General features: G+C 47.5%; 1 protein-coding gene across 1 annotated transcript in view; it reads right to left on the bottom strand.

Annotated features, from left to right (window-relative positions):
* Positions 1-21,207: 21,207 nt before the first annotated feature.
* The window catches only part of Phlpp1 (PH domain and leucine rich repeat protein phosphatase 1), a 198,795-nt gene continuing 192,635 nt past the window's right edge, over positions 21,208-27,367 (bottom strand). Inside the window, exon 17 of the mRNA XM_028883381.2 lies at positions 21,208-25,656. Within this exon, the coding sequence (XP_028739214.1) occupies positions 24,484-25,656 (1,173 nt within the window). The 3' untranslated portion in view covers positions 21,208-24,483. The remainder of the gene's footprint in view (positions 25,657-27,367) is intronic.

Here is a 27,367-nt window from a genome sequence, read left to right as displayed (position 1 = left end):
GCACGACAAAACCCAATGTCAGAGCTTTATTAAGAAGAGGGGAACAGAAGAGAGTGACCAGGCCTAGGAAGAGACACGTGCAGATAGGGGGAGGAGGAGAGAGTAAAAGAGAGGGGAGGAGTCTGTGACCAGCTTTTTAAGGATTTCCCTGCACATGCGCAAGTGGGCTTATGGAGCTCACCATGCATGCACAGATGGCATGACGGCACTGAGTACATTTGTGCAACCACACAATGCATTGATGACGGAAGACATAAGACCCCTTGCTTAACGACTGACCTGTGCATGTGCAGTCATGCAGCTGGAAGAGTGGCAGAATTCTAACAGTCCTGAAACTGGATCTGTAGACCAGGCTGACCTCAAACTCAGAGATCCACCAGCCTCTACCTCTGGAGTGCTGGGATTAAAGGTGTGCACCCTCACATCTGGCTGTTTTTCTTTAATTCATTTTCACAAGTTGGAAACTTATCGGGGGGGGGGGGGGTTCTTGCCTGGAGATCACCATTCCCTTTATTCCATTTCTTAATCTCTGTTTATCTCTTTGAACACAAGACTTAACTGCATTGCACTTCCTGGTGTTAGCATTCAGAGCTGCCCCTTGGGGACCTGGCCAATATGGAGGCAGTGCCTTGGCTGGCTCAGGGTCCTGACATCGTGTGCTCATTGGTATGTGGTCTCTCTGTGCATGCTCCAAGTCCTCTAGTAAAAGCTAGGGCCCCGCCCATGTTCTCTCTTCTTCTCTCTTCAGCCCCCACATGCACTCTCTCCCCTCTCCCTCCCCCCTTCATCACTAATAAAATTCTCCATGTGAGCAATGTCTACATGGCCTGTCCCTGTCTCTTACAGAGACACCTTGGCTCCAACCCAGCAACTCTGCGGCTCCCACCTGCCATGTACACTGCACACCATTTTTAAAATGCAACATTTGGTGCCATGCCTTGAGACTTGCCAGGCTCCCCTGGCAGTTTCTCCTGTCTGCTGGCAGTCTGAGACAATGCTGGGACCCTGGAACCTTCTAACCCCGTCACTTTTCTATACCAGCATAAATGGTAAGCCCTCGCCCTTCTCCACCTCTGGCCATTCCCCATCAGTGAGGACTCCTTTTCTGTCTCTCTGACCTGCACATCCCTCAGGCCCAGCTCTTAGGCCCCTGTCTTTTTGTGAGATGACACACTAGGCAGCTTGCACCTTCTCATCTCTCGGACCCAAGCGTCCTTCGGGTTCTTGCTCTGTGTCTGACTTATTGCTTAGCAACTTGTGCCTTCCCAATCAGTCCTCACTGAATTTCTGAGAAGCTAGAGTTCAGTCTTTGGATCTCATTTCTCTACCTCACTCACAGAAAATGAGCCTAAACTTATCCACCTTTGCCTCAATAACCCTCAGATATCAATCCACATGGCTGCTTACCAGCACCCGACACCCTGCAGCTTCTGCCACTGATCAGCGATCTGTGTCCTGCTTGCTCTCCTCTCCCAGCAGCCTAGGAGACCCATGGCTTGGGCTCTAGCCCACTGGATACCCCTCTTATGTTCTACTCCCTGCTTCGGGGACTGCTGGCATCTCATGCTTTTGCTCAAAATGTCTCACGCTCCTGTTTGTCCTGTCTCTCTTAGCTCCCTCCCTCTCACCACCATGGCACAGCCCAGGGTGTCCCTCTTCCCACTCACCTGTTTCCCAGTTCCCCACAGCACCTTCTCCATGCTCCAGTGCCACGTGCACCAGACTGACGATGCCCAGCCGCCTGTAGCGGACTGGCCCCATATGAGTGGCATCCAGTGCCACTGCCGCCACCACCTTGTCAGGAAACATCTTTTTTTTTTTTTTTTAAGATTTATTTTTATTTATTATGTATACAGTGTTCTGTCTGCACTTATCCCTGCAGGCCAGAAGAGGGCACCAGATCTCATTCTAGATGGTTGTGAGCTGGGAATTGAACTCTAGACCTATGGAAGAACAGCCAGTGCTCTTAACCTCTGAGCCATCTCTCCAGCCCAGGAACATCTTTCATTCTAATGGTTTTATATGGGCTGCCTTATACTGTCAACTCTTATTTTAGGATTTTTAAGTTGGTTAGCTGACAATTTCCCAGGAAACGTTTTGTCTGTCTTTCTGTTTAAAAAGTCTATTTTGTGTGTGCGGATGGAAATGTGTGACTGATGTGGTCACATGATGGTGTTTCTGACTGATTTTTGAATGCTTGAGATTATGTGTTCCCTGTGTCTTGTGGGAAAAAAACAAACAAACAAACAAACAAACAAAAAACACCACATGACCATGTGGGTAGGCTCCATCTTGACTAAAGTCAAAGACAGACAGGTCATATGACTTCATTGTCATCTTTGATGAGGGCAACCACATGGGCAGTTGCCATCTTGCCTACGGTTTTAAAAAAGGAGTCATACGACTTCACCACCATCTTTAGTAAAGGTAATGGACTGGATAGATTCCTATGTGACAATTCCTGTCCTGTCCTAAAAACGAGGCTTATAAGAGATAGGATTTAAAACAATGCTGGCTTTGATAATTGATTTTATAAACACTAAATTATTTACAATGTTAAAATTTGGTTTTGCTTTATTATGTCTTAGGACCACAGCTAAACACCAAATAGTCCTGTTTGATGATACCTAAACAGTCTGATAAAGGGACTCTCCTTATCTGAGGTCTATTTAGGCTAACAAAGACCAATAAGAATATATGCCTAACCTTCTCACTTTTACTAACATTGGCAAGCTGTAACTAATTGGGAAAATTGTATGTCCAGATTTAAGTTATATATGCTCTCAAAGTTAAGCCTAAATAACATTTAATTTTGTTCCCCTGACCTCATTGTGATGTAGATTGCCATGTAGCTGGCTGCCATCTTTCACTAAGGTTTATTAAGGTTAAAGATCTCTCTGTTCATGCTATCTCCTTCTATTTTGATTCAACTCTGGTTTATAATATACTCTATATGATAATAGAAATTTAAAGTTATAAAGATCTATTCAGATTAACAAAAGCTAACTTAGAAATTTACATCTATGTCTTTGCCAAGTGTTCAACACCAAGCTCCTAGAGAATTTAAATAAATAGTGGCATATGTTTGATAAAGAAGGTATTTGATAAACAAGCTATATATTCTATAATGGAATGTCTAGCCCTCTGAGAGTATCCTTGCCCAGACTTGGGCATCTGAGCAGAGGCCCCCATGGCTTGTCCAGGGCAATGCTGGCCTCTGTGCTTCCTCAGCTCCTACTTACAAACAAGCAAAGTTTGTCTATTCAGATACATCTGATAGGTAGATGGTCCTCAAATGCTTTAGAGATCTGAGAATACGGCATTTAATATAAAAGTTTTTTATGATAGAGAGACATGCCAGCTTCTGGCAGCACCCTTATTTCCTCCAAAGAAGATGGACGGGTACAGAAGAACCTCCACCCAGAACTTGCTCCAAAAGTGGAAACACAGTCACTGAGCAACAACTGCCTTTCATCTCCACTACTGCCAAGACCTTCAGACCATGGACAACAGGACTCTGAGGAACGATTGCCTCACTTTTGCCTAGACAAGGTAGGCTGGTCCTCCCCACAAGTTCCTACCCCATAACTGTTGGATCTTCTGAGGCCTGGCAGGCGCAGGCCTAGTAGCCGAAGACTGATGTTGTTGCCCTGAGACTACTGTCCTCTACCACCATGGAGGACCCTGGGGTGGCTGTCTAGGTGGCCAGCAGATCTCTGTCACTCTCAATGGCTACCTCAGGTAAAATTTATCCTTCTCAGATCTCTGATGCCATCTGACAGCCAGGCTTTGTCAGTTCAACAGGAGCAACCCAGGCTCCAGCTGCCTTCCCAGTTCTCTGGATAAAATTCACAGACCTCACTGTCTTAGAGCTAATAGTCTAGACACAACTCACTCTGCAGTGACTGCCCTCAATGGTCAGCCACCCATATCTCCTGGTGAATTAGATGTTGGGATCCACAGAGGTTTCCTAGTAAGATCTGAGCTTGCTTTGCACAGCAGGGCTGTATTAGGGGATGGTGTGACCATGTGCATAGTCACCAGGTGTCTGGATGGTCTGCACTTGTCTATGCTGGGGGAGGCCTTTTGCTCCACTTCTTGGCATTTCTTTAAAAACCCTTTGGCAGAGACAGGACCCGATGGATTAGGATCCAGACCCTTCCAAGGCTGTTCTGTGTTTCTGTGTGTCTGTCTCTCTCTCTAGCTATCTTTCTAATATTTCCTGCGACTCCTGCTCAAGAGTACCCTGGGGAAAAGTGGGGGTGGGATGGCCCCCCACAGTTAGATAAAAAGAAAGTGCTTTAAGGTTTGTTTATGTAAAGATGGGAAAGCTGTCTCACCTCTGCTCATTTACTTATCCTTCTCAGAGCTGATGGTGTTTGATGACTACAGTACTAATAGATTTGCCAGTTTTACAACTCTTCCCCCACTCCAAAGGCTACAATCATCTTGGTAGCTCATTAGTAAGTTTCCTATTAAAGTACAGAGAGGTGTGCCTCATTCCCAGACTTCATGGTAAATTTCTAGCCCTTTGCTATGACACCAAGATATAAATCTGCTCCACTTGTTTCACAGACACCTGCAGGTTCCTGCACAGGCCCACCTCTCCTGCCAGACTCGTGCCAAAGCCAAACCCACAGAGGCCTTCCAGATATACCAGCTCCTGTGCCAGCTCCAAGGACACCAACTGGGCAAATACTGGCAGGTTAACTTCACCCACATAACTACTCATGAAAACTCTGTGTTCTCCTATCTTCTTGACACTTTTACACGATAGACAGAGGCATTTCTCACCTCCAGAGAAACAGCAGATGTGATGGCTCAGGTACTCCTGAAGAACACATCATCCCTCAGTTTGGCATATCATCTCCCCAAGCTCCCGGGACTTCATGGTACCACCTCCCGAGGCTTAAGCAGGCATCTACCCAGCAATAGGAACCTGGTTTTCCAAGATGTCCTAATGAAGGGCATATCTGTTCCCATGTCTCACTCATTCACCCTTGCCTTTTCTGTACAACCAGGGCACTTCTCTGTTCCATTCTTTCTGGCAGTTATCACTCTTACCATGGCTAGCCCCACTCATGGGGCTGATGATAACAACATTTTTCTCCTAGCAACCTGCCTTCTCAGCTCCCTCAAGGAACAGATGCCTGAGGTCTCCAGGATGGCAGCTAACTGAATGCTTCTTTACTCACACCTCCCACTGTGTGTGACCCCAACTCCCAACTTCCCATGCTTCCCACTACTTCATCCAAAGTCAGCAGAAGCAGTGTTGAGAATTTTATGCCCTCATTTCCCATCCCACTTGCTATTCATAACTCACCTTTTTATAATAATCAAAAGGAAAGAATGTTAGCATTCAGACCTGCCCCCTGGGGACCTGGCCAATATGCAGGCAGTGCCTTGGCTGACCCAGGGTCCTGACATCATGTGCTCATTGCTACATGGTCTCTCTGCACATTGCATGAATTCTCCTCACAAAAGCCCCACCTGCCTTTTCTCTCTTCTTCTCTCCTCAGCCCCTGTACACTCTCCCTCCCCCTCTCTCTTTCTCATGAGGCAGCTCTGTGCTCCCTTTTCCTCTCCCCCCTCCCTTCCCCCTTTACCACTAATAAAACTCTCCACATGAGCACTGTTTGCATGGTGTGTCTCTGTGGGGCACCTTGGTTCCAACCCATCCAGGGCTCTTTCTGTAGCTCCCACCCTCCATGACCACCATGTGCCTTTTAAAAAAATACAACACCTGGTGGTCCTTTTCTCCTCAAATTGTATATTTTGTATTTTTCCCTTGCTCAGCTTGCTCCTTTTCATTATAAATGTTTATTAGAGTTACCACTAACAATCACACGACAGAGTCTATACAAGGGTGTTTTCTGCCAATGCAATCAATAAAGAACTATTCACTTTAGCCTCAGGCTGACTCTTCAGACAAGGGCAAAAGGGAACCACATTCTTCACCAATATCAGAAGAATGAGCTCTAGGCCACACACTAACATTCTTCTCCTCTGAAGTTTCTTGAGCCAGCCCCACAGTTCAAATCACTGTCAGCACTGCTGTCTTCCATGTTCCTACTAGCACGGCCCATTAAGCAGTGCTTGAAGCATTCCACTGGTTTCCTAATCCAAAGCCCAAATTCCTCCAAACCAAAGCATGGTCAGGCCTATCACAGCAATACTCCAGTCCCTGATACCAACTTTTGTCTTAGTTAGGGTTTCTATTGCTGTGAAGAGACACCATGACCATGGCAACTCTTATAAAGGAGAACATTTATTTGAGGCTGGCTTATAGTTTCAGAGGTTTAGTCCATTATCATCATGGCAGGACATGGATGCATGCAGGCAGACATGGTGCTGGAGAAGGAGCTGAGAGTTCTACATCTTGATTCACAGGAAGCAAAAGTAGTGTGTGTCACACTGAATGTAGCTTGTGCAAAGGAGACCTCAAAACCTACCCCCAGAGTGACACCTCCTAATAGTGCTACCCCATATTTTCATTCAAACAACTACACACATGGTGGCTCATAATCTTCTGTAATTCCAGTCCCAAGGGATCTGATGCCTGCTTCTGGCCTCCATGGGCAGGGATACACATGGTACAAACACATACATGCCTGCAAAACATCCATACACATAAAATGAATAAACACAACAAATTTGTACATAAAGGGCTTGTTTTTGTTCTTGCCGATAAGCTGGCACCAACGTTAGGAGCACGTGTTGTGATTTCCTATGTGCCATGTGTGCTGAGGTGGGAGACGCAGAGCACTGACGGGAGGGCGCACTGACGGGAGGGCGCACTGACGGGAGGGCGCACTGACTGACGGGAGGGCGCACCGACTGACGGGAGGGCGCACTGACTGACGGGAGGGCGCACTGACACTGACGGGAGGGCGCACTGACGAGAGGGCGCAGAGAAGAGCTGTGGAGATGCTCGGTACTCACCAGGATTTACTGCTCTTGCAGAGGACCTGAGGTCAGTTCCCAGCACCCACACTGGGCAGCTCACAACTGCCTGTGATTCCAGTTCCAGTTCCCAGTTTTCTTGGGCACCAGGCACACATATGGTAATATGTATAGATGATGGAAGTCACAGATTCACACCAAATAAATACATTCTAAAAACACAAACAATGCAATCCAGAATGGCCTTTTGTTAAAGGGAATTTGGTGACATCTTTAAATCACTTTGCTTTTACCCTTTGAGTCAGTAACCCCAACTCAAGAACTCTAAAGAGGCACTGGGACGTGGGTGACACAGGACACAGCAAAGAACCCGAATGGCCACCTTAGCATGAAGCCAGGACCACACACCACATGAAGTTATCCACGCCACTGTAGAAAGTATAGAGAAGCCCCTTCCACACTGATGTAGAGAGACCTCTAGGACCCATTGTTGGGCTGGGAGGGGGAGGGATGGGGTGCACAGTCATGTCATGGTATCCCACCTTTGGGAAATGACTTTTGAAAAAGGAACAAAGGAGAAAAAAGAGTGAATAAAAATGAATAGTGGCATATGGTGGCGACTCAGTCCTATAGTCCCACTACTTGTGAGGCAAAGACAGCACTGCTGTGAGTTTGGGGGCAGCCTGAGCTACACAGTGAACGTGAGGCCAGTGTGAGCCACAGAGCTACAGAGAAAGACCCTATGCCACATACATACATACATACATACATACATACATACATCATAAACACACACACATACATACATACATATATACATACACACACATACATACATACACACACATACACATACATACATACATACATACACACACATATATACATACATACACACACATACATACATACACACACATACATACATATATACATACATACACACATACATACATATATACATACACACGCATACATACACACACACATACATACATATATACATACACACATACACACACATGCACACACATATAACACATACATATATATATAACATATATACACACATGCACATACACACACAAAAGGCATACACACATGCACACATACACACATACACATATCACACACACACACACACACACACACACACACACACACACACACACACACTATAGAGCAAGGGGCGGCTGAGTGAAGATAACCTCAACAGCCCTCTGGACAGATCTTCCTAAAGTCGTAGCACTGGAGTATACACTTGTACAAATAAAGTACAACCAGGATTATTAACAAGCACCATTCCCTAGCCCCAGGTCATTGTGGAAAGCCCCAACAGGCACCCTTACCTACTATATTTTTCGTTTCCACAGAACAGATTCTTAAATGGAATTTGGGGAGCTCATGAATCTTTAAACTTTATATTATGAAGTTGTCCAGCATATGGAAATAGGATTGTGAGCCTAGCATGTATTAAGAAGCTGATAGAAACTCACAGAGTGAGAACGACTGTGTCTTGTTAATGCGGTATTTCTGCACATGCCTGGGGAATGTGCCCTCTGGACAAGAAAGAAAGGCAATGTAATTCAAAGCTGGCCACAGGAGCCACACCTTTAATTGGCTCCACCAATCCAAGTCAGACCAATTTGAACATTTGAAAGAACAATGAATGCAATAATTTGAAACACATGAAATATATAAAACCCATGAATTAACAATTACACACATACACACACAAAGAAATCATTGGTCCCCATTAGCAGGACCAGGGTACTAACTCCTTTGCTATTAGGAAAAGTTACATAGAGAGGAAGACCCAGGTTTTATTGTGCCTTTTCTGAACAAACTGTGCTAAACAGCACCCGGGGAAGCTTTGTCTTTATGAAAGAAGCCCAGCCAGCCTATGAGAAAATCACATGGTTAATATTAAAGGGAAAACTGGAAGTAGGCTGTGTCTCAGCAGATGCTCAGGCCACACAGGGAGAGGGAGGCAGGGAGTTTGGTTTCAGACTGAGCAGCCTGGCATCCTTAGAACCCTTGGGTCAGTGTGGAGCTCTAAATGAGAATGGCCCTTGTAAACTCATATGTCTGCATTATTGGAACTGTTTGGGAAGGAGTATGAGGTGTGGCCTTCTTGGAGGAGGTTTATCACTGGGGGTGGGTTTTGAGGCCACACCAGCCCCCTCCCTGCTCCTCTCTGCTGCCTGGAGACCACGACAAAAGCTCTTAGCTACTGCTCTAGCACCATGATTCTCTACACCACACACTGTGTCGTGATGACGATGCGCTGACTCGCTAAAGTGGTAAGCAAGCCCCCAATTAAATGTTTCTTTTTCTTTTTCTTTTCTTTATTGCAGAATATTTGTTTACAGTGTGAAGATGTGTCACTGTGATAGGTGTAATTAAGAGCTGGATGGCCAATAGCTAGGCAGGAGAGACTAGGCGGGACTTTGGGGGAGGGAGTGGAACTCTGGAAGAAGAGAGGCAGAGAGCTGCTAGTGAGATGCTGAAGAAGTCATGGTACAGAGGAGACGTAGCCTAGCCATGTGACAGAACATAGATTTTAAAAAAGAAACAGGTTAATTTAAGTTATAAGGGCTAGTTGGGAAAAAGCCTAAGCTAAGACCAAGCTTTCATAATTAATAATAAGTCTCTGTGTTGTTATTTGTGAGCTGGGGGCCCAAAGAAAAGTCTTTCGTTGTTGTTGTTGTTGTTATAAGAGTTTCCTTGGTCACGTCTCTTCACAGCAATAGAACAATGACTAAGATGGTATTGGCAATCTCTCTGGGTTTGCACATTTTGTCTACATGTCCCTCTGACATGTAGGCCCATGGGAGAGTATGGACATTGGAAAGAGTAGGAAAGATCAACTGTACCTTAAAGTGAGCTACCTTGAGGGAGAGTTTGGATGGTCCCATTCCACAACAGAAGATCACATGCGCTGTGTGTGCATGAAGAGGGGGCCCTTTGCTCAGACAATTTCTCTCAGAAGCTTCCTGAGCTCTCTAGCACAGAACTCTTGACACAGTCATGGCTGTCCAGACTGACTGCTGAAGAACAGGATGCCAGCATCCATGGGTAAATACACAGCACTGGAAGGTCTCTGCAGGGTTCAGTGATACTTTTGTTCACCAGGAACTGGTGTCATACAACCCTGCAGAGGAGGAAATCCCAAAGATCAACTTCACAGGAAGCCAGGTGACAGGAAACAGGAGAGATGCCAACTGGGTGGTTGGACCTGAGTCAACTGCAAACCTCTTCAGGCCCACTGGGTATTGTTGTGCCCAGATTGCAACCCCCAGAGAGACCACCGAGGATGAGCGTGCCAGAATGCAAAAGCAAGGTTTAATTCTGGATATCCAAAAGCAATACAAGCCTAGGCAGGGACTTTGTCCAATACATCCAACACAGTGGAGGCTGGAGGAAGTGCCCGTCTCACTACAAGCTTAGTTTTTAAAGGTAAAAGCCACAAGTTTACATCATTTAGGGGTGCCAATACGGGAACAATTCTGATTGGCTTGCTTCTAGGGACTTTCTAGAAATCATGGCTTAATCTTACTTCTAAGGGAGTGGTTACCCACCACCATTTCTCATTGGTTGCCCTCAGTTGGGGACATTTCTATGGTCAGTTACCCTGGAAACCAGAGTTGGAACATTCTTTGGTCAAACAGTTACCTAGGGAACCAGGGAGAGGACATTCCATAGTCCAGCAGTTGTTACCTCGTGACTACCTTGTGACTGTACTTTTACACTTCCTGGTTTCTGGAATCTGAACTGACTGGTTTCAGTAACTTGTGGCCTATTCTAGTAACTCATGGCCTGTACCTAAAAGGAGGAATCTTAGGCCTTAGTTTTAGGGTGAAAGCATTTTGGTCTTATTTCTAAGATGGCTCCTTTTGGTCTCACAGATATCATCCAAGCATTGGGAAATTGTGAACCTCAGTGAATTCTCATCACACTTGCCCTCGACAGTTAAGTGCCTACAGTCTCTCATTGTCAAGTGGTCCAGAAGCTTTGGAAGTCTAATGCAGAAGTGACTCAAGTTTCAGACAGTCCATCTTCAGAATCTAACAGTTTGCTGAGATAACACACAGGCATGCAATCTGTAAACTTTGCCCTATAACTGGTCCCTCTGTGTTGGACACCTTTAGTTTTAGACTTGGTGGATAAGACCTCTGGTGCTTCCCCACTTGCAGGCTCTAGCTTCAAGCCAATTGTGCCATTTGGAATCACTGCTGCTGTGGGATTTGATTTGTGTGACTAGGAAAACTACACCTGAAGAAGCTGGGAAGAGCTGGCAGGGCTGAGTGCCCTTGAGGAGGGTGCTTGCTGTGTCCAGAGGCACTGACATGTGAAGTCACCACCCTTTGGAAAGCCTGAGGGAACCATGGCACCCTCTCATGGCTGAGGCTAGAAGGCTCATTAGTTTTCTCTAGCAGAAGAGGCGGGCCTCAGACATAATGTGGCTGGTCACCTAATGCTTCCATTTCAAAACAGGATAGGGTTTAGGTGGAGGGGCTCTTCCTGTGGACCTCACCCTGGCATGCCCTCATCCTCCAATTACCCCTGGGGGTCGCTCCACAAAACCATCTCTGTCCTGTCGGAGGTACCTTCTGGGCTCTGTGGGAGGCAACAGCTTATTGTTTTTAGCAGCGCTCTTACCCTGCAAGGAAAAGTCTCGAAACTCGACAGAATCCACCAACAGGAATTTTATTAAGACGAGGAGAAAGGGGTAGAAGTGATCAGGCCTGCGGAAGGACATGTGTGAGAAGGGGGCGGGGTAGCATGGGGCCTGCCTTTTTAAGGGCCAGCTCGCACCTGCACACACAGGCTCATGTGGCTACTCTACACATGCACATAGATCACGTGACCACACAGCCATGGGGCATGGCTTACGTAGGACATATGACCCAGAAATGACTAAATGTCCTGTCCGGCATGCATGACCGTGGGGGCGTGGCTGGAATTCCTATCACTGATGACCTCTGACAGTGCTCTCCTCTGCTGTGGCCCGTCACCTCCTTCATTTGTAGACAGATTCTGAGAGGGAGGAACCCAATTATAGTTTATGACGAGGCCTCACCAGCCAGCAAGACTCTGGTGTCACTCAGCCACACAGTGGCTGCTACCTAGCTCAGCTCGCCAGCTCCTGAGTTAGTGCTTCTGTCAGGACATGCTATTCTGAGTGAATAATTAGTGCCCTGGCTTTTGATGTAGTGTTCGGTAGGGTCCTTGAGTTTTTTACTCAACAAGAGTTGGAAAAAGAAATAGCCATTTTCTCCCCCTTGATCTTCAATAGCTATGATTTTCCACCCAGGATGCAAGACAGCTTTTGGGAAGGGGAGCAGCCTGCATCTACGGCTGCCAGCCGGCTATCTCTCTGAGGGAAATGTGGCCACAGAGCTCGCTAGAGGCTCAGCTGGTGCACCAATCAACTGTCTGGCAATTGAGGAGAAATGCGCTGGTAGCCAGTGGCCACTCTGGTAACTTCCACTTCCTCATGCTCCCAGATTGGTCCCCCTGGCTCCAGTCAGCCTCAGTAACACCTTAGCCATAGCCTGTGCCCTGTGCTTACTAACAGAATCATCAATGAGTCACTACAGGAGTCTCCCTCCACAAAGCTGCCCTAGGTCTCTTCCCTCACCCTCTGTGATGGGTCCCCTTGAGTTCACACCTCTTCTCTCACTCACTGACGAGTTGGACCTGTCTTCCCCTATCAGCCCCCTTTACCAAAGCCCGCCCTCACTCTGTCGATGAGTAGAGTGGGTTAATGGTGTTCCTCAGTCTCATTCCCTTTCAACCATGGGTTCCCTTTATAGTTCCTGCTCTCGGAGATGTTCAGATCTGCTCCCCAGGACACCCAAAGGCCCGATAACCTCTGTCAGCAGAATTCCTGAAAAGCTGTGTCTACAGTGGCTGGTTAAAATGTCAACGACTGTGGGGATGGTGCAGTCTGGAGCCTAATTGCCTGGAGTTCCTCGGGCTATCTCCACCCCCCCAAGAGCAGCTCCTTGGCCACCTCAGCACCAAGCCTAACATCCAGATAATCAGATAAAGCCCTTTGGAAGAATTAACATAACAAAACCCCATTCTCCACCAATGGAAGGGCTAAGAATGCTACCAGATAATATCTAAGGCCTGTAGTTGAGGTAACCACCCCCTCTGATGCTCCTACAGGTGAATTGTAAGACTCTTTCAATTTATAACTCTCTTCTTTCTGTTACCATGAAAACTCCATGAGGGTACTCCCATGTTGGAACATCATATCTGGGACACAGCTTCCTGCCCCAGAGTCTGGGAAGATGCCCCAGGTACAGCCAAACCTATTGATGGGCTGCCTCAAAATGAGGTGTACCCTATACTGCAGGGTGCTTGATAAAATACGGATAATAATTATTGGATAGGTACATGGACATCAGTTGTACACGTGAAATTGCTTGTAGTGCTTTCCAGGGAGGGAGAGAAATGGAGGATCAGACAGAAGCCACTGTCTCCATCTGTGTGTGCAGTCAGCTTGTTCCACGGTTTCCTACAGTGCACAGCTCTTGATGTTCTTGTGGTGGATTTTGTGCTAAAAGGACATGTAAGGTTTCATGTTTTAGGACACAAGGATTCCCAGAAGTTGTGTGTGTGTGTGGGGGGGGGGCGATGCAGTCTGGGCATTGTTCTTCCTCAGTCACCATCTACCTGTTTGGAAACAGGGTCTCTTGCTGGCCAGTGGCCTGGCTGAGAGCTCTAGAGATGCATCCACTGGCCTCTGTCTTCCTAGTACTGACATTGAAAGAGTGAACCTGGGTTCCAGCAATCAAATCAGTTTCTCATGCTCGGAAGGCAAGAGCATCACTGAGCCATCTCACCATTCCAGCAGTTTTTAAGATCTAGCAGATGTCACAGCTCTTAGTGATGAGGTTTATCCAAGGCAGGAGGAAGGGAGGGAGGGATGGAAGGAGGGAGGAAAGGAAGGAGGAAAGGAAGGAGGAAAGGAGGAAAATAATTTAATAAGCCTTTGGTAAAATATCTGGAATCTTGACTGCAAGTAGTAATTTTCTAGTGACTTTCCCAATTCATTTCCTCAGCACTGTCCTTAAGATGTATCCAGGTAGAAGAGTTGGTGACTCAGCATTAGCTCACCAGAGCCATAAAAATGAGAGATTCTCATATGCATGAACATTGGATGTTTCCTATTGTGCTTCATAAAATAGATACACACGTGAAGGTAATAGTTATTGGATAGGTACATTCCCACCCTCTTGAGTCAATCAGCTCTCCAAAACCAGATTACTTACTCTTGGTTTACTGCACTTTCAGGGGGGCTTAGAACCCCCTCTGCCCTAGCCTGTGGCATCTGCTCGACCAGGCCTGTGAGGTCACTCATCTGGAGCTATTGCATTTAGTTCAGGACCCCAAAGCCCCTGAGTCTTCTCAAACAAGCCAAGCATCCCCATTCTCCCAGGACTTTCTCAAACACAGTGGAGTGGCATGCTTCACTCTGAGAAATATGTCCTTGGGCGATTACATTCTCAGGTGACTACTGTGGATTTTACTAACACACATTAAGATGGCCGCAATGGGACTAGGTCACATTGTCTTATGGAGACATGTTTTACACCACTGCATCACAGAAACCTCAGGATGCTGTACTAATGCCTCTGTCTGGCCCTGGATTTATCTGGAGTACTTTGAGATACTCCTGTATCCCACTACCTGACCTTCATAAACTTTTGGCAAAGGGGAGGAAGGTATTTATGCATGTATTTGTGCATGATATGTGAACAAGTGCACATAGGAGGTACGGATGTGCATGCAGTGTGAGAATGGATGTGTGCATGTACATGGATGTGCATGTCTTCACGTGGAGACCAGTGATCAAACTCAGATGTCATCCCTTGGGGGGCATTCACCTTACTTTATTTTATCCACCAGTCTCCATCTCCCTAGTGCTGGAGTTTACTAACGGGGTTATCTGACCCCCCAAGCAGAGGTTACTGGTGTATGTATCCCTTGACATTTGCTCTTTGTCACCTTGCTTTGTCTTGGGGATACTTCAGACGGCCAAGACCCACACAACACATACAACCTAAAGGGAGAGACAGTGGACACATTAGACAAGACCAAGGATGGTGGCGGAGGCACTGCAGACACTGAAGAGGAGTGGCGCACACAGGTGATGGCGCGGGAGGGGCACTGTGGAGAAGGAACTCATGGCGCATCCTTTGGAGGCATCGAAGTCCAGACTGAGAGGGAGACAGACAGGCTGCTTTGGGGCTTCCAGTGAGGGGATTGCAAGCAAGAGGGCCCAGATGGAAAGTGGCTCAGCTTGATCAACAGGAAGGAAGACTAAGAGCAGGCTGGTGGCTGCTGACCAGGGTGAATGTTCCCCACGGGATATATTTGGCAACATCTAGAGACATTTTTTGTCACAGTGGGAGGATTTTACTTGGTGGCTAGTGAGGAGGGGCGTGAGGTGGTACCAACTATCCCCCAGAGCAAAGGACAGCTGCCCTTAGGATAGTAACATGGACTAACGTGCAGGTAGTGTTGGGGTCAACTCTGGACCAGAGGGTGTCAGAGAGGGAGAGTGGAAGAGCCTGCCTGAAGAGTTTGGTGGATCATATTCGACCAGGTAGGTGATCCCTAAGGAGGAGTTTAGCTTTTGTTCTAAAATGATGGTTGGCCTTTGGAGACTTCTTGGAAGCTGCCATGGTCTTCTATATTTAAAAATGACGGGTCTAGTGGAAAATCAGTGGGTGGCTATTACATAGTGCCCTTCTACAGAACCCCAGATGGAGATCCTGGCAGCAGTGCTCCAGCTGGGGACCCCTGGGGTAGGAATGGGGGGGAGTAAGCTTGAGGAAGTCTTTGGCACACTGCCAGGAACTTGACAGGCAAGCAGTCAAGAGTCAAAGAAACAGCCTTTTGTGCAATGCACAAGATGGGTAGTTCAGCTTGCACATGGAAAGAAGCTCAGGGCTTGTGGCACAGGCCAGTAATCCAGCTGCTTGGGAGGGTGAGGTAGAAGAATCGTAAGTTCTAGGACCACACAGGTAACTTGGTGAGATCCTGGCTCAAAATCTGAAAACAAACAAGCAAAGTAAAAGGACTTAGGATGTACATCAGAGGTAGAGTACTTGCTAATGTTCAAGGCAGAGAAAGGAGGGGGGGCAGAGAGAAAGGGCGCTCAAATGTTTTATGTTGGGGGCGGGGGATAGGCTGGACCTGGGTGAAGAAGACACTTGGAGTGAAAATGAGTGGAACCATCGGCATCAAACCGGCAGCAAAGCAGGTGATGGGAAAACAGACTACATTATTACTTTTCCTGGGGAAATGGGAACTTTTCCTGGCCTATTGACCCCAGCTGAAAGAAACAATGCCACTCATGTCCAGGTTGGTGAACCAATGAGTTTCTGGGATTACCTCCAAGATTATGGAGTTCTTGGTCAGCTGCATCACTGAAAATCCACCACCACAGCATAAGCTGTAGGACCAATCCTCAACCCTAGGCAACTGTCCAGCTGCATTATGCTCTGGGAGGGTTACACTGACGGGTGGGACATGAGAGATGCAGTGGCTAGATTCTCAGGTGAGGGTTTGGTTACCCCACCTTCTACTCAGGAACATTAATACCCTCCCCTTAGTCTTGTGAGTCTTTGGTAGGCAGTCATAGCCTCTCTGATTCTAAGTTGCCAATGGCTATGTTAGGCTCAGAGGACCAAGTCCCACAGTAGGGATGCACAGAGTGTTCAGTAGTTGACTTGACAAGACTTGGTGATGAAAAGGAGGTAGGATGAGTCAGCTGATTCCCAGTGGTCAAGATTTGGTGAGAGGAAGGGGACCTGATGGGCTTGTGATGCTAAAGGTTGATGGGAAGGACAGGACGAGATTGACTGAAGCCTCCCCACACCTAGGGACCATGAGCTTCAAGGAAGAGTGGAGAGCAGAGGCCAGGGGAAGGGCTCTGTGGCTACCGTCCTTCAGAAGGAAAGCAGCAAGTAAGCCAAATGAACAGAGACTTCAGTCAGAAGCCAGATCAGAGGAGAGTGGGAGGGGAGCACCCAGACTGTCTACAAAGAAGAGTGACAGCGACCAAGCCACCAACCGCTGAGCCCTCGCCGAGTCAGCTGAGAGTGCTAGGGACTGGTGGGTGACCACAGTCCAGTGAGGACCTGTACATGAAGTCAAGGACATGGATGGAACCTGCCTGAGAGGAGCAGGATGTGGGAAGGACCACAGCAAGCCTAGCCTAACTGGGAGGGATCTGACCTGTACTCACACATGACACGAAAGCAGAAGAAGTAGGCAGAACAGAAGCACAAGGTCCCAAGATGCTGGGGAGCTGCAGGTACATTGAAGAATTCAGTCTTCCAAGCAAAACAGCTACCAACTTCACCAGCTCAGCTGTACCTGTGCCAACTAGCAGGGCCGTGGACTGACCACGGTCCCTACGAGAAGGGAATAAGAAGGGTCGTTGAACATTTACCTGAGATTCCAGCCATCTATCCCAGCCTTTCGTTTGCAATTCTGCCCTCATTGTATGTGGTCTAGAACATACAGGGGCAGTTAACTAACGGGGCTGCATCCATATGCTATGGAGAAGCCCCACAGGCCGTGTGAAGACTGGCACAGCTCCCTTGGGGTCGTCTGAACTCCTGTACACAACCCCTCTCCCATGCCCTGCAGACAAGCCCAATAAACTCACTGATTCCATGGTTGAACTGTGGTAGAATTATACATCCCTGGTTTATCATTAGAACCTTCTGGGGGTGTAGATTCTTTATGTCTGCACTGGAGAGGAATTCTGACAGCTGAGGCAGGAGGCAGGGAAAGTCCATGAAGAAAAAGGAAGGAGGGAGATCAACTTAGGTGTCTCTTTTGTTTCCTTCAAGAAGTCCTGACGATGGCTGAGCAAAGGGCTGAGGCCCATAGATTAGAACCTGTGAGGATGGGTAGAGGTGTCCAGGCCCGTGTATCATGGTGGCCAAGCAGCTCTCAGATGCCCATGGCTGGAGTCTATGCACCAGGCACCTCAAGCAGAGGCATGGAAGTTGGAGTGCACAGTGATGTGTGCCCTCGAGGCTGCATTTAATATGACCGTGGGTAAAATAACAAAGCAGCCACTTTCACTGGGGCCCAGGGGCTTGCAGGGCTGGGGTGTTGAGGGATTTTCTCAGGAACACAGAATTTCACTCTGGAAGGCCAAGGAACATGACCTGCCTTAGTGTACAACATGAGGGACATCGAGGCTGAGACGTTCTGGGTAAACAGGGAGTATCAAGGTTACGCCAGCAGAGGGGCAGGGGGCCAGGCATGCTAGAGGGTGGCAATGGAGACTGTTGTATTCACTTTCTCCAAGGACCTGGCATGGAGAAGAGAGCAGAACCGGAACCCACTTATTTGGGAACAGCTGAGATGCTCATCGGGTGTTTAGTGCGCAGAACGGCACTGGCACTTCCAGCCTTTTGTGCTGCTTGTGTGTTCCCACGTGAGCTGAGCACAGGGGTTCTCGTCTGCTCCTCTTCTCGGTGCAGCTGGCAGAACCGAAGCTGCACTGAGTGTGGTGAGGGAAGCCACCTGGGCGGCAGAGGATGGACTTCAGTCCCTTTTCCTCCCCAGAGGCAGGAGTCAGTCTTACCCCTCACAGAACAGTGTGGCCACCAGGGCACAATTAGCACAGAGAGGCATTTTCAATGGTCCTGTTGTGTGCTTAGCTTTGGGCAGTTTGCAGTCTGTCTGGGTCAAGTCCAAGTTCTTCCCCTGCCCATGTGTTTTCACTCCAAGTGCCCTTTGGGTATGCATGTCTCTCCAGATTACCATCACTAAATATGTTCTAGTATTTGTCCTTGGAGTCCCACCTCGGGCACTCCATCTACCCACCACTTTCACAAAGTGGTGTCCTATGGACTTAGGGAGGTACTCAGTGTATGAAGAGGGTAAGGAGCCTCTACTATTAGACCGCCAGGACAAAATGACCTCCCCCCATACCCCAGGAGGATACAGCAAAAGGATACGCATAATTCCACAGTAGGATAAAGCACTTGCACACACACACCCCAGAAGGATGAAACACACATTTACACAGACACACACCAGCAGTATGAGACAAGAAGACTCACACAAACCCAGCAGAATGAAACACACACACACACGCACACACACACACACACACACACAATTTAAATTATATGAAACTTTAGCTGTACTGTCAGTTCTGAAAAAAAAGTATCCGAGTTAACTATGTTGAGTCAGCACTGTACAGAAATTAACAGCATATTGGTCTAGAAACATCAAACTTAACTGTTTCCCATGTGTAAGCGGTAACACATTATTAAATATGTAAGGCCTTATCTGTACGGGTTTGGTTACAGAAACTAAGTGCTCACTAAACACCACCACCATACAGACTACACAGCTTGGGTTCTGCCTGCAGACAGGAAGCAGGTGAACTCCTAGCACATGTCCTAGGAAGCGCAGATGAGAAAGGCAGACAGCTCTATGGTCCACACTAGCAGGTGACATTGCCACTTACATTGCTTCCTTTCCTTTCCCAACATTCCATCTTGTTTCCAGTTATGTGGAAGGAAGCTGAAAAGAACATGACAAACCCCTTCACATTAATCTGAAGAATATGAAGACATAGTTTTATTTTGAGCACAAAGGTCCCTACATTCACAGATCACTCTAGGGAAACCAGGAATGTTAAACATGTAGGGCTATCTTTTCAAGAAAAAATGTCTAACCTGTTTTTCCACCCAGAAGGCTGGGAATGGAGGTGAATGGTCAATGGCCTGATGGTCTGCACTATCTGAAGGCCAGGCCATACCTATCCCCACAAGCAGGACCAGAAGTGGTTAATAGTCTAGGCAACTTTTGCACTCTCTATGTGACCAGGGGCTCCCCTAATCCCCTACAACCAGGACTGGAGATATTTGATAGTCTAGGAGATCTTTGCATTGTCTATATAGCCAGGAGGGGCCCTTAAGCTAGGACCAGAGGTGACCAACAGCCAAAATGACCTCTACACTATCTGTATGACCAAGACCACTCCAGCTCCTTCCGAAGGTCCTTAACACATGTACCCTATCTCTAGTACCCATTTCTTGGAAAAAGTGGCATGAACTTTGAGTTTCAATGTAATTATGTTTCCTTGTACTACACCAGGAAACTTTTTTCTAAATTATACTATGCTTAAATATGCTGAGTCACAATTCCTTCTTGCTCTAGCAGATCAACACTCTGCTGGCCCTGGTGGTTGCAGAGTCCTGCAGGATTTCAATTGTTAACTGGAGGGCCAAAGGTGAAAATTATATGCGGGTGACATTATAATAGGAAAAGGCATGAATCACCTTAGAATGAGATGCTTTTAACCTGCTGAGGAACTCTACAGGTGGCCATTAAAGTATGGTAGATCAAGAGGCAAATACAGGACATTGTTTGGCTTCATCCTGGCTTACAGGCAACTCTTAATCCAGAGCTGGTTTTGGCATTTCCAGGCATTATTGGGAGGCAGTTTTCTTAGAGTTGGAAGTGGTATGGGGAAGTTCAAGGAGGGTCAAGGACTGGACATACAACATTGAAAAAAGAGTCTCAATTGTCATTTTAATGTCCTTCCAACTGACAGAGCCAGCCATTAGAGGAAAGTCTAAGTTCAATGGACAGAAGACCAGAAAGTGAAAGACTTCAGTGTGAAGCCAGTAGCACTTCCCTGTCCTTAGAAAATAAGAATGATGAGTAACTCCAGCTGTAAGCAGCAGGGAGAACATTCTTCACTCATTCTATGGCTTCTCCCTTTACACATGGTAGAACATTGTATTCTTAGAACAAAATGAACCAAAGGCCAATAAATGCTGCCCTGATTTATAGGCAAATTCAGGGCATGCAACAGTCCAGAACAGGGAGAGCAGCTTGAGGGCCATTTGCCCATTTCTTCCTGATGTGTTCTATGCCTTCTGGAAGGGCAAGGAGCCACCCTGAGGGGACACCATTCTGGTTTCTGACATTTGTGTGGGGCTAGAGTCAACCTGGTGCCGGCTTAGACCCTCATGACCTCTGAAGACCAGCAGCATTTATCACACCTCAGCCAGATGCCTCAGGGCCCATGCTGGTTTTGAGCCAGCCATGGGTTCTTGATCAAGGCTGAGTAAACATGCAAATGAGATGGGGGGACTTTGAGGCCCCCCCTTCCATCATGGCTGACCTGGCAGCGCTGCCACCTTCTCTAAATTGAGCAAGGCTAAGTGTGAACTTTGTTCCACTTGATGTAGCAGGGAGGGTAAGGGTTAAGAAAAGAAAAACACAAACTATCACAAATACTTTAGAGCTATTTGCATTTCCAAACACATATCGATCATATCGATCAACATCAGCACAGGCCAGATCAATGACGATGATGAAAGCAGTTTGCCTCAAGTCATTTGCACAACATGGGGATTCTAGAGATGAACTGGAAGAACAAATTAGCATTCAATGACAAGAAATACGAGGAGCCTTTCCCTAACCACAGTCCGTCTTTTCTTCCATTTGTCACTTCCGAAGGCACTTGTGTTGTGCTCTCGATTTTCTGATCAGCCCAGTTCTATGTTGGAATAGTGAGGACTCTTGGCCCTACTGAGTTACAGATCTGGTCACTGGGGAGGCAGTTACAGACAATACAACCCCCACCTTTACAGAGACACTTCTGCTTTGTATCAGGGATGAATTCAAAAGACCCTTTGATGAGTGTCCAAGGAGAGTCCACATAGTCCAGCAGCCCTTGGTTAGGGCCAGTAGTGACATTGCAGATGTGACTCTGTAAGATGTCAAGCATACCACAGAAGCTTTGTTTTGCTTTGTTTCCTAACCCTAGGGAATGCAGGGCTAGACAAATGCTGGACAGGATTATAATTCTGATTACATGTTATTTCTGTATTTTAATTTCCCATGGGATAGTTGCCCATTACAGGAATCAGGTGGTCATCAACAATACCACCTTACAAAGCAGAAGCTGATAGGAGGTACAATAGACACTAGGATCTAATACAGCATCTCTGCCACACTTAATTAGTGGTGAGGATTACGTTCTACTACATGTCAAAGAAAACTGTTAAAGTTTCTTCTAGCACAATGGAGCTCATGTCCTCCCCAAAGCTAAGCCTACCAGAAGATGGTGCTATAACAAAAGCCAACAAAAGAAACCAGGCCACTGGTTGGGTCCCTGGCCCCAGATTCTGGCCTGGAGCCCCTCACCAGAGCCAGGCTAAGTAGACAAGGGCAGAAAGCCTGGAGATCTCGTATGCGGCGGCATGTGGCTGAGCCACCAGGTACCAGTGTCCAGGCCCCAGCCAGTCACCAGCCTCACTCGAACTTCCTCTTTCCCTTCACACCTTTTCCCAGTGGTCTGAGTTTCCTCACAGGAAGCGGAGAATACACCCCTCAGGGAAAACCATAATACTCCATAATACTCACTGTGCAGATGCCATGGCTGCTTCAGAGGTCTTCAGGTATTATCAAGTACTTTAATGCTCAAAACCCACCTCAGTTTTATAAGTAGCTTTACAAGTGGACAGAAGTGAGTAAACCTTCTTAGGAAATAACTGGGGAGGCTCCTACAGTAAGAGCACGGACAATTACAGGTAGGTAAGTCCTTCACATGGGTGCAAGAGAAGAAATGTTCCCCTCTCCATGTACTACATCTGCAGAGTTCCTTATATGCAGTGTGTACAGCGTCTCCACGACAGAACGGACAGAGACCACAGAGACGCCAGCACCGGAGGAGCTGGGGACACAAACACAGCGTCTCTGTTTGCTGCTTCCCCCACATCTTTTGCTTGTCCTGGTGGATGGCTGCCTCTGGTGCGGTCGAGGAATCCACAAGGACTCACTGTTGACCACCCTCCATAGGCTCTGACCCCTCTGTAAGAGCCATACTGTGCTCAAGGCCTCTTCCACAAAGGTGACAAGTGAACTCTGCTGGAAATGGGGATCCAAGCATGGATGAATAGGAAAGCTAGGCCAGCTTGACAGGAAATAAGTCACTGGGGAAAACTAGACACTTGTGTGGCTTTTCTGATCCACGACTCACATGGCATGATGCAGAGTAAGGGAAGGATCAGGGCCCTTGAGATGACTCCACTTCCAGTCCAAGGCAGATGGTCTCTGTCACACTTTGGAAACCTGGCTCCTTCAGTACTGGGCCCAGCCCTGTGCTGGAGTGAGCTAACTCTTCTCCTGTGGCCCCAGGTTAGTGGTCTGGGCTAGTCCAATAGTACTCAGGGCAGACCTAAAGGGAGACAGATGGAAATGGAAGCCACCTGCCTTCTATATACAGCTCTCAATTTGCACAGTTTCAATACAAGGTACATTACCTGCTCACACGATCTCCTGGAAGAACCGAGAGTCAACATGGTTCTGCGGAGGAGACCTTCCCGGGCCTCTCCCCTAAGCAACCTCCATCTAGTCCCTGTTAGTGTCTACACTGCACAATAATAAAAGGAAAAGAATAACACCTACTGTGTATACAGCTGCCCAGAAGGTCAATTCATTCTTTGCAACAAACTTGTTGAGTATTAAGGAAACACATACACCACAATCCATAATGTTGGTTAATCTCAATCCATCCTTTCCAATCGAAAGCTGGTATGACTGTCTGTAAGACACACCTGGGTGCTGAGACAAATGCAAATGGATCCAGTGCTTGTAAATTTCATATTTATTATAACAAAAATGATGACATGTCCATTTGTGCATTCTGCTTCAATATAACTCTGGATGTGTAGATGGTCTAGGGACTCTGTACAGTCATGCTGACTGTGGCAGCAGTAAGGGACACAGTTACAAAGTGTCTGCAAAGGTTCTAGGTTCCCAGAGCAGGCTCCTGTCCAGTGACCTCAGAATCACATCACCTACACAGAAGCACACTGACCAGATGGCCCACACCTAAGATGAGCAGGGTGGGGCTGGAGCAGGGAAGGCTCCGCAGAGGGGCAGGAGTAGTTATTTAGGCTGTGTCCTTACGCCAAGGCTACAAACACTTTAAGTATCACTATGCAACACTTAGCTATTTACAATAGAAATTTCTCAATCAACTGTTCTCTCAGAGAAAATTAGTGAGTCCCAGTGACTTAAGTCACCTGACAGAGTAAAGCAACTCCTAGGAGTTAGTCTCCATATTCTACAAATGTCTATCATTTTCAAGACAAAAAAAGCCTTTCCCCACAAAAAAATACACAATTACAATATTATTAAGTCATTTAGCAATGGCAACTTGCCCTGCCTTCCAAATAAACAAAACAACAAAAAGCAATTTTTAAAAATTACATTATCATTAACTGCTTTCTCTGTAATATATTAAACCTTTTGTTCTTTGTCTTTACACATTTGATATGTTAGGGAAAAAAGTTAACAAATTTAAATCATATTGGTAAAGTGTCACAAAGTGGTAATTATTAAAAGTAACCAATACAAAGAGAACCTACAGATGAGCTGCAGACAGGGTGGGGCAGTGTCTGGGAGAAGGGCACGGAGTAACACCCCTGGTTTAATGTGAACCTGGGAGACTCTCTCAGTCTCTCCGGTTAGTTTATTGTTTAAAACAGTACTCAGACTGGGTCATAGTGGTGTATCGTAACAGTCTGGCAGGTGGTCCACCTGGAACTGCCGCTGTGGCTGTGCTGGTTGGGGTGGCGGCTGCTGCGGCGGCGGCGGCTGCTGCTGCTGCTGCTGGTGATGTTTCATGATTTCTTTGACTTCCTCTTCCAGCTCCGGGGGTATGATAAACTGATCATCTGGATCTGGCTGAGCTGGGGCTGCAAAATAGCCTCCCGGCTTTCGGAGAGGTGCATCTGCAGCAACCTCTATCATGTTGTGGCTCCTTTCCTGGGGTGCTACAGAGCCATTAGCCCTGCGTCGCCCAATGGTCCCCACAGCAGAAAAGTCTGCCTTCTTGGACAAGCCTGACTCCTCCTCATTGGCACTGATGACAATGCCCTCATCACTGGCCTCAGCTGGCACCTGAAGCAGGGGTTGTTGTCTCTCCTTCTCCTTGGCCCGGCTGCAATGGATGTCCACTTCTACCTCTACCCGGCTGCCGTTGCTGAAGACACCCTCAATGGGTTCTTCATCGTCACTGTCGAGGCCGTTGTCGGAGAAGGCGCTGGAGAAAGTGGCGCTGGACAGCTGACGCTGGAAGGAGTTGGACAGGCAGACGGGGTGCAGCATGCAGCGCTGCTCGTTGGGGTAGGCGGGGCTGCTCTCGCTCAGGACCCCGGAGGGGGGCTCATCGGAGGCCGTGGAGCCCACCTCACTGCTCATCTCAGAGGTGGACAGCTCACTGCTGATCTCCGACGCCATGCCACTGCTGGAGGATGGCACGCCCAGTCCATCCGAGGGCCGGTCCTTTATCACCATGTTGACGGAGGGTGGGAAGATGCCTGGACTAGGTGGTGGCATGCTTCCTGCAGCACTGAGCTCACAGCAGCAGAAGCTGTCTTCGGTGACACTGAGCTGCACTACCACAGCGCTGATGCTCTCATGGCAGCCGTAGCTCTGGGCCAGGGTACATAGCTTCTTGGCGGCAGCCAGAGCATCTGGCACATTTCGCACAGCCTCCACCGCCTCCTCAATGGACAGGCTGTCCCACAGCCCCTTACTGCCCAGAATGAAGAACTCATCCTGTGGAGTCAGAAGTACTGACTGCACATGGGGGCGAGGCACCACGCTGGGATGGAGGAAGGTGTAGCCCAGGATGCGTGTGGACTCTGTCACTCCATTCACCTTGCCATCCTAAAAGAATTTCCAAAGAGACAGTGAGCACAGGGCATGTGTGGCTACTGAGCAGCCTCCTCTGGGGCCACTGACTGGACCACAAGGAACTATTATAGGGAACTGGTGCAGGGAAGTGTTGGCCATCCCAGGGAAGAGGCCCTGCGTGGAGTGGTTAAAAGTGCAGATCTGGGCTTGTAAGGAGCAGCAAGGCGAAAGGAAATATGCCAGCCATCCCTTTAACAGGGACATTTATACGAGGTGGCAAGACCTATCTCTTTATGACAAGTTGATGTCCAGCCTTATATAACATGCATGCTCACTAGCTTGTAAAGATGTAAGCCATCCAGAGAAACACCTGGGGAAGGGATGGTTCAACCTCATGCCTCTGTCCCCTGGCACAACCAGCATGTGGAAAGGCGAGGGAGTCTTGTGTGGCCCCCAGACGTTTGCACCTGGGTCACAAATCTCATACGTTTAGAAAGATGATGCTAACAGAAGCACTCATTCTTTCTGTTTTGTTTTGATTTGTTTCAAGACAAGGTTGCTCCGTGTAATCCTGGCTGCCCTGGAACTCTCTCTGTAGACCAGGCTGACCTCCAACTCAGAGATCTGCTTGCCTCTCTGCCTTCCAAGTGCTGGGATTAAAGGCATATTCCACCACCACCCGGCAGAAGAATCCATTCTTATGATTTCCTTGAACCCAACTTCCAAGGACAAATGTAGAAAGCAGAGAGCCCTCTCTGAGTTCAGACAGATCATTCTGTTTAGACCAGCAGCCAAATCCAGGCCATTTGCCTAGGTAAAAGATGAGTCCTTTTAAATCCTAGCTACATGCAGCAGCTAGGTTCTCTACTTTCCAGGTTGGAGGGTCTTAGGCTTATAACCACGTCCCCCCATGTTCCTAGTTTCAACACTTCTTCCCACAGAGAGTTCCGCAATGACAAATGCAACTTTTATGAGTCTCGGGATGAGCAAGCTTCTGTCAGGGAATGCTCCTGTTCTTTAGCCCCACCTTCTGCCTCCACCTGAGCTTTGCAAGTGTTTGCTTGTTCCTGGGTGCCTTTCCCCACGAACATGACCTCACCAGCATGCTAAAAAGAAGGTACTAAGAGGAGTCAAACAGGCTTCAAGCAGTTTTCAACTCCCTTGACTCTAGTAATAAAAGCTGATCTGCCTGGTGTGGGATCTGGCAAGAACACCCTTGCTGTCCTAGCCACCCTTCAGGTTTCTCATCGGCGAGAGCTTTGAGAGCATCTTCAAGGTACAGAAGCAACAAAGAGAAAACTCCTCACTGTTGAAGACTCAGCAGAGCAGTGTGAGGAAGGCAAGAGTAAGGAAGAGAAGCAGATCAGAAAAGGGGAGAGCATGGCTGACCTGCAAACTGTGAGTCATGCAGCAGGCAGCTTCCTCTTCAGTGTCTGCATGTGACACTGGCCACTTAGTTCACTATATTCTGTACATTAGACTGTCTGTTCTCTAACTTGTGTTCATATCCACGTTAATGCTCAGCAGGTGGAACAGACAGGAACTAAGTTTATACATGGACTCACTCCCAGTCTCATAGAATACTGATGTCTTTCTTGGGTGCCCAACACAGCCCTTTTCTCTCTTCTGGACACTAGCCTTCACCCCTCAACCCCAAAATGTGCACTGTTCTAGGAGGGATTGCTAAGGAAAGGTTAGGTTCTTGTGTGCAGATGTGTATCTATGGGTATTTCCGGGCTAATGG

This window comes from Peromyscus leucopus, chromosome 15 (assembly GCF_004664715.2).
Source record: "Peromyscus leucopus breed LL Stock chromosome 15, UCI_PerLeu_2.1, whole genome shotgun sequence".
Lineage (NCBI taxonomy): Eukaryota > Metazoa > Chordata > Mammalia > Rodentia > Cricetidae > Peromyscus > Peromyscus leucopus.
Note: the sequence above shows the minus strand (reverse complement) of the source record. Positions and strands in the feature narration are given on the sequence as shown.